Genomic DNA, 6888 nt, shown 5'->3' on the forward strand with positions numbered 1-6888 from the left:
TATATAAATACTGGTGGCCACCAATGCTCACCCTCAACCTGGTATAAATATGAAAATCCTAAGTGACTTCCTTCTTGAGTTATGCCATTCATAAGATTTTCACAAAACTTGACCTCTAAGCTTGATCTTGAGGTGGAGGTGACTGTGATTTGAACTCCTCCAAGATTTTTAGTAGATGCCCTTATGGTGTCAGTTTGAACCCTCTATGTCACATTGTTGGAGTCAAAAATCGAGTCAACATCAAGTGATTATGAGAATGTTGTAATGTTTCTAAACAAGTGAAGGAAGAAACAGAGATTCTGGGTTCATCCAGTTCTCACGAGAACAGAGCAGCAGGGAGAATTTCATGGAATCCGGAAAACTTTTGTACATATTTCAGGATGTCAGTGGGACAGTTTGATCGCATCTGATTTTCATTGAATTTATCTCAATTTTTTATTTATTTTCATAAAAAAGACCTTTATATACCTTTATACTATACTTTGCATGCATGTGTTAGGACTATAGGAGGAAGTCAGAGTAACCAGAGGGAATCCACATAAGCACGAAGAAGAATAGACATGAGTCTAAGCCCCAAGAAGCTCAGCTGCATATCTGCAGTGGATAAGACGTGCAAAAACAATACAATCTATATTGTACTAAAATGAAGCAGACTTGCAAAAGTCTGCTTCATTTTAATAAAATAACTGTTCTTTACCATTTTACCATGTAACCAAAGAAAACTGTGATGATTTTTCTAAACTGTGAAAAATAAACAACAAACTGCAGACTTTATTTACTGTTTTGAGCTTTTGAGTTCGGACATCTGCCATGAACTGGAATGGTTCACCTCAAACACCAGCTCACTGTCAGTGAAGTATGTAGTACACAAAGGTAATTGTGATTATTAACCATGGTGAACTGATGAAGCTTTTGGACATTTGTATTTTTCAATGGTAGCTTGAAAGTTGGGGAGTGTCTGTAGCTCAGAGGGTAGAGCAGGTCTCTACTAATTGGAAGGTTGGTGGTTTGATCCCTGGATGCAAGATACTGAACCCCAAGTAGATCTCTGATGCATCCATTGGAGTGTGAATGTTGGATAGAAAACACTGAAATAAGGGGAAAAGTGCTTGTGTGAACGAGACATGTTGTATAAAGCACTTTGGCTGCTCGGGTAGAGTAGAAAGGCCCTATATAAAGAGCCAATCCTTTTACATTATAAAATATACTGTTAAAACCCTGGTCCTCTATTCCCGATTAACATCCACTTTTTTGTTGTTGGGAATTTTTTTTTAATGATTTTCTATTTGAGTGGCTAAAACAGGTGACAATTCTATGAAATGTTTTGATGTTAAGCACCCCACTTCCTAACCCTAGATGAATTTCAGTCCATATGCACAAAACACCCACTGGATATTTAGATGTGATCACTGGTAATTTATCAGTAGCCTGACCCTAATCAAGATGCCCCATCATCTTCTGCTCTGTTCTTCTCTATGTATGTTTTTAAGTTTGAAGCATTTTCTCTCTTATTTTTTTTATATTCTTAATATGCTTCGTCTTCTTCTTTTTTTCTCTAAATTGATAGAAATTTTCGCAAGCACCTTCGGATGGTGGGCAGTCGCAGGATGAAGGCCCAGAGTGAGTCTTTGCATTTGTTTCTGTTGGCATGTGTGTGCATTGTCAAAACACTACCATGCATTCATGCTCTCGAGTGTGTACCATGACATCACAGTGGATGTTCATTTGATGTTTTTCATGCTTTATGCACGTAGCATCAGTAGTGTGGACGTGTGTATATATTTTGTTAGAGTATACTAAACATTATTCCTTAAACTGCTAATTGATGGTAATTTTATCGCTATGCAGTGTTTAGACGGTCTTTGTATTTGTTCATTGTTGTGAGACTTGTACCATTTGTATGATATTGATTGTGCACTATATTGAACTGAAAGGCAATTTCTGTTTAACAAGACAGAATCCCAGCTAGTTTACGTGTGGTGTTTGTTTAGCTGTGCAGTTCTGAGTATGTGCTATTTTTGAAATATCTGAAATGTTTTTTTTTCTTTTTTAATGTGTAAAGTATTTCCTCTGTACATATTCACATTGTTATTTGACATTAAGGGAAAAAAGCGTCCTTGGTTTGAACTCCCACCAGGCTAATCTCAAGACTCTGATGATGAGATTTTATACATTTTTATTACAAATGGTTTAAATATTTACAAAATACAAACATAAAGCAAAACAAAACAAAATACAGCTGTAATGCTTTAATAATTTAAAGATACTTGTGTTTTGGGTATGTTCATAGAAAATCTGTGAAATAAATGCTAAAAAACTGTTAATAATCATTTTGTATCTGATGAAGGTCAGTTGCACTGAAACAGCACGATTCAGTGAAATGGTGTTAAGTAAGAAAGTGTGTGGTGGAGGTTATATTTCTTTTTAACCCTTTTCTACCTTCTACACACCTATCAGGTGTGCAGAAAGTCTGAACTACTTAAAAATACTGATAAAAGAAATCAATATGTATTAAATTGTATATAACGATATCTATAAATTAAAAGTGCATTACTGCAATTTTGTTTAAACAACTTTATTAATTTTAATGACTTTTTTGTCTTGGAATCATTAAGACAACAGAAAAACTGAAAAATGATCAACCATTTGCTAATACAATGTAAACTCTTACTGTTCTGTTAATATGAAGCAACATGTCCTGATATCCAACCGGGACAATGGAATTGACTGATTCACAAGCTAGGTCAATAAGACAGAGCTCTTGATTACTGGGTTTGATTATCCTTTGGAGACTGTATATATGTGTGCGTGTGAGTCACTCTCTGCCTCCCCCCAACTTCATCAGCCTTCGTCGATCGTCGAGCCAAGAGCTTCAGCCGCTCGTGGAGTGACCCCACCCCCGTCAAGCCTGAGTCACTGCATGAATCCAGAGACAGTGAGTCCATGCTCTCTTAGTTACTCACAAGCAAACACACGGTATACAATATATACCTTAGGCCTTTCTTAAACTTGGCTTCTTACACATGTATGTATAAACACCTACAGGTAAGCACGCAGACAACTGCACTCAAGCATAATAAGGCTGCACACACATTAAAACAAGAACAAACACAGATTGACAGATGCTCTGTCACGCAAACATGCTGTCTCTTTTTATTTTATATTGCCATTTTTAAAGTATGCTTTATTCTGCGTACCACTACTCAACTGTTACCATCCATCCGCACAGCTCTACTCATCCTGCGGCCTGTCGTCCATCTGCCTGTTGTTTTGTGTTGTATCTGTCTGTATCTGGCTGGGCAGATAAGGAGCCTGTTATTGTGTCCTTTTGTGTTGTGTGCCGTTTGTTTTTAACTCCTCCATTTCTCCCCTCTGTGCTGGGAAAAGAAAATAACAGGTGCAGCGTTTTCAAATGGCGCACCCCGCTCTACTAATCTTGTTTGTGTATTATCCTTTCATCTCGCCCTTTGTTCCCATGTGTGAACCAGGTGGCGAGCTTCAGACCTCCTCAGGGACGCTGGATGAAGGGCTGGACGAGGATGCCGACTGGGAGGAGGAGAGGGAAATGGAAAGAGTGGCCTGCGACGGAGAAGACTTTATCCCTCCCAAAATCATGGTGAAGTTCCTGGCAATTAAATTAACATATAGATTAATGAAGTTTGAATATATGTGCAATCAAAGTCTATCTGCATGCTTTTCTTCTCTCCATAGCTGATATCTTCCAAGGTCCCAAAGGCTGAATATGTTCCCAACATAATTCGTAGGGACGACCCCTCCATCATCCCCATCCTTTATGTGAGTATCTGCTAGTGAGTTTCCACTACATTTTGATTGACTGGTAGATTTTTATTTGGTGTTGTTTCTTGATGAGATGCCACAGGAGCTGATGGATAAGTGTTAAGATTGACTTTTTTTTAATCTTGTCCCTGGCAGGTTGTTGGGTTTTTAAAGCAAACCAGCCAACATAAATTTGGCTGAAATACAAATGGTTGGAGCCTTTAAATAAGTGTTTTAACTTCTCTGTGCAATCTGTGCTGAGAGTGGTCTGTTTAGTAAAACCATCTCATCTTTTTCGAATACGCTGCATGCAACAGTGACATCTGTTAGTACCATTAGATGAAGTCAGGTGACAACATTACTAGAATTCTGTGGGTACCTTGAAAATCTGTATTAAATTTCATACAAATCCATTTGTGGATAAAACTGACATTTTAGTCAATTTAGAAACTTTAATGACTTTTTTAAAACTTCCAGTAGCTTCTAAATTGCAAGTTAAAAGCAAAGATCAAATGGAAGCTCAGTAAATGATTCGTTCAGTCAAGTGCTCAGAGTTCATTTTTGTTCGAGTGTAGAAAAGCACCGTCAATCATCCACTTGAAGTGACATGTCTCCTCAGCAAAATACAGACTCATCACAGCCTGGCTTTGAGGTTCTGCTAAGTGGCACCATGTTGTTTGTCTGCTCAGATGAAAATATAAAGGCACTCCTTTGCTGTGTACCAGCTGGCATTTTCCAGTAAAGAGAATTATACGACGGAAAGTGCAGCGTTCTTTCAAGTACTGCCAAAATACAAATGTCTTCTTTTTTTGGTTCTAAATGACAGTTCATTAGGGAACCATGGTTTCCCGACCTTTCTAACAACACTAAAGAGTCCATTTGGATTTCTGTTTTCTGCTGAAACATCTCGGTGACTGCTGGTCAGGTTGCTGTGGAATTTTCCATGAAAATTTATGTTCCTATCTCGGTAAATTTCAATATGTTGGCTTTTCCTTTTTTAGCAATATCAAGTCATTTTATTTTGTCCACTGTTCTGGTTTATTAGCTTATTTATTACGTTATCCTTATGCCCCAAACAACTAGAGCTAATTAGCAAATATTCATATGCTACCACACTAAAATAAGACCATGAATTCTCCTGACTAAACCATTAGATTTATTTCGTTTGTTTGTTTGTTAAATTCTATTAGAGAGAGATTAGTTGAGTTTTAATTTTAAGATAGGTACTGTGTTAAATATTGATATGAGTTAGCATTTAGCCTATCCTCAAACTACATGACAGTTAACTAAAAGAAATCAACTAAGACAGTGAGACATGCATTGCTCTTGTAGTGCAGTGTCAACCTTACAAAAATATTTCCAGTTATATCAAAATCTTTAGGAAATTGGCTCCTCAGCTGCCTTACTCTTTGACTTCAGGAAACCCTTTTCTGATGAGTTCATGGACTGAATAACTAGTTGTGGGTAATCATAAATGCAACATTAAGTTTATCTTGTGAACTGTGGTCCTTCTAAGAATCACAATGAATGACTATGCAGCATATGTTCATTTGCTAGCAACTTTTGAATCACAAGTTATTCAGCAATGATTTTGTAGTTTCGCAGTCAAATCCACCTCATGGTCATTATATCTGGTTTCAACACATATAGTAGTTTTAAAACTTGTGTAGCGCAAATTAATGTGACCACTGTCTTTTTTTTCTCCTAGCATTTAACACTAAGAATACAGAACATATCCAAACTAGCAAAGCAAAGAAGGAGACTGGGGATAAATGGACCATGTTCAGTACCACCATTGCTAAAACTGGTTCACTGAGTTGCAGCTCCAAGCTGCTTGTCGCAGGGTGGCCACCGCAGGTGAAGGGAGCCTTCATTCTGAAGAAGGAGTCCCTCGGAAGGTGGTCTCAAAATGTCAACGCTGCTCTTTAAAGATGATGAGGTTTGGTTGGCTTCATCAGGTGGTGGCCTCCAGCTCAGACTGGAGAATCTTGAGTGTAAAGCGACAAGAATGAAAAGGAAAAGGGTGAGAGTCCACTCTGGGTCAGGTACGAGTTACTGTCCCAAGTGGATGAGTTTAAGTATCTTGTGCCGGTCCATTGTAATGAAGAGAGAGCAAGGATAAAAGTGAAGCTCTTGGTTTACTAGTCGATCTACGTCCTTACCCTCATCTATGGTCACAACATTTGGGTGGTGACCGAAAGAATGAGATCACGGATACAAGTGATGGAAATGCGCTTTCTCCAAAGGGTGGCTAGCCTCTCCCTTAGATATAGGGTGAGGGGTTTGGCCAACCAGCAGGGGCTCAGAGTAGAGCCGTTACTCCTCCTCATCAAAAGGAGCCAGTTGAGATGGTTCGGGGATCTTGGGTGGGTGCCTCTTGGGTGAGGTGTTCTGGGCATGTTCCACCAGGAGGAGGCCCCAGGGCAGACCCAGGACACACTGGAGAGATTATATCTCTCAGATGGCCTGGGAACGCCTTGGTGTTCCCTCGGACAAGCTGAAGGAAGTGGCCAGGGAGAGGAAGGCCTGGTCTTCTCATCTTGGGCTCTTGCCCCTGTGACCCGGGTGGATAGATATTAGCAAAGATACAGCAACAGCTAACTAATCAGAAACAAATCACACTCAGTGGTTTGAAAAGATAGAAGAAGTTAGCCTAAAATATCATCATTAACTTATATTATTGTGTACTGTAAGTTTGATTGGTATTTTTATCATTAACAACTTATTATTCTCCAGGTTTACTGTTTGGTGGGGTTGTTACCTGAGGAACTTTTGCACTGCTGTACAGAATAGAGACTCTATTAGGTGTAAAAGTGTATCATGTTGTAATCTGTTAGAGTCAGCACTCAGAAAAAAAGCTTGTTGTTCTTTTAGATTCGGTTTTTGAATGAATAATTTTGTTTTTCTCCATTTTATTTAAAGGACCATGAACATGCCACATTTGATGACATTCTGGGTGAGTGCAATACTTGTTTTCTTTTTTAATTTTAGACCTCAAGTGAAAATTACTCTGCGTAAATGTGGACAGGATGAGGGTGGAATAAGTTTCATCTTGCTGGAGTGCACAGATGACTCATTGTTTTTCCACTCCCCTGTGTGTGTGTGTGTGTG

The 6888-nt window shown here is 38.7% G+C and overlaps 1 protein-coding gene across 4 annotated transcripts in view; it reads left to right on the forward strand.

Moving 5' to 3' along the window:
* Window positions 1–6888, forward strand: part of nsmfb (NMDA receptor synaptonuclear signaling and neuronal migration factor b) — a 73645-nt gene that overhangs the window by 43539 nt on the left and 23218 nt on the right. For 2 of the 4 annotated variants that reach the window (XM_005940101.3, XM_005940102.3), the window contains 5 exons: window positions 1568–1620; window positions 2846–2935; window positions 3489–3616; window positions 3712–3795; window positions 6700–6733. In XM_005940101.3, the coding sequence (XP_005940163.1) occupies window positions 1568–1620; window positions 2846–2935; window positions 3489–3616; window positions 3712–3795; window positions 6700–6733 (389 nt within the window). The remainder of the gene's footprint in view (window positions 1–1567; window positions 1621–2845; window positions 2936–3488; window positions 3617–3711; window positions 3796–6699; window positions 6734–6888) is intronic. The other 2 variants (XM_005940104.3, XM_005940105.3) reach the window with 1 other exon arrangement.

Source organism: Haplochromis burtoni, unplaced genomic scaffold (genome assembly GCF_018398535.1).
Source record: "Haplochromis burtoni strain Fernald_Lab_line unplaced genomic scaffold, NCSU_Asbu1 Contig_286, whole genome shotgun sequence".
NCBI lineage: Eukaryota > Metazoa > Chordata > Actinopteri > Cichliformes > Cichlidae > Haplochromis > Haplochromis burtoni.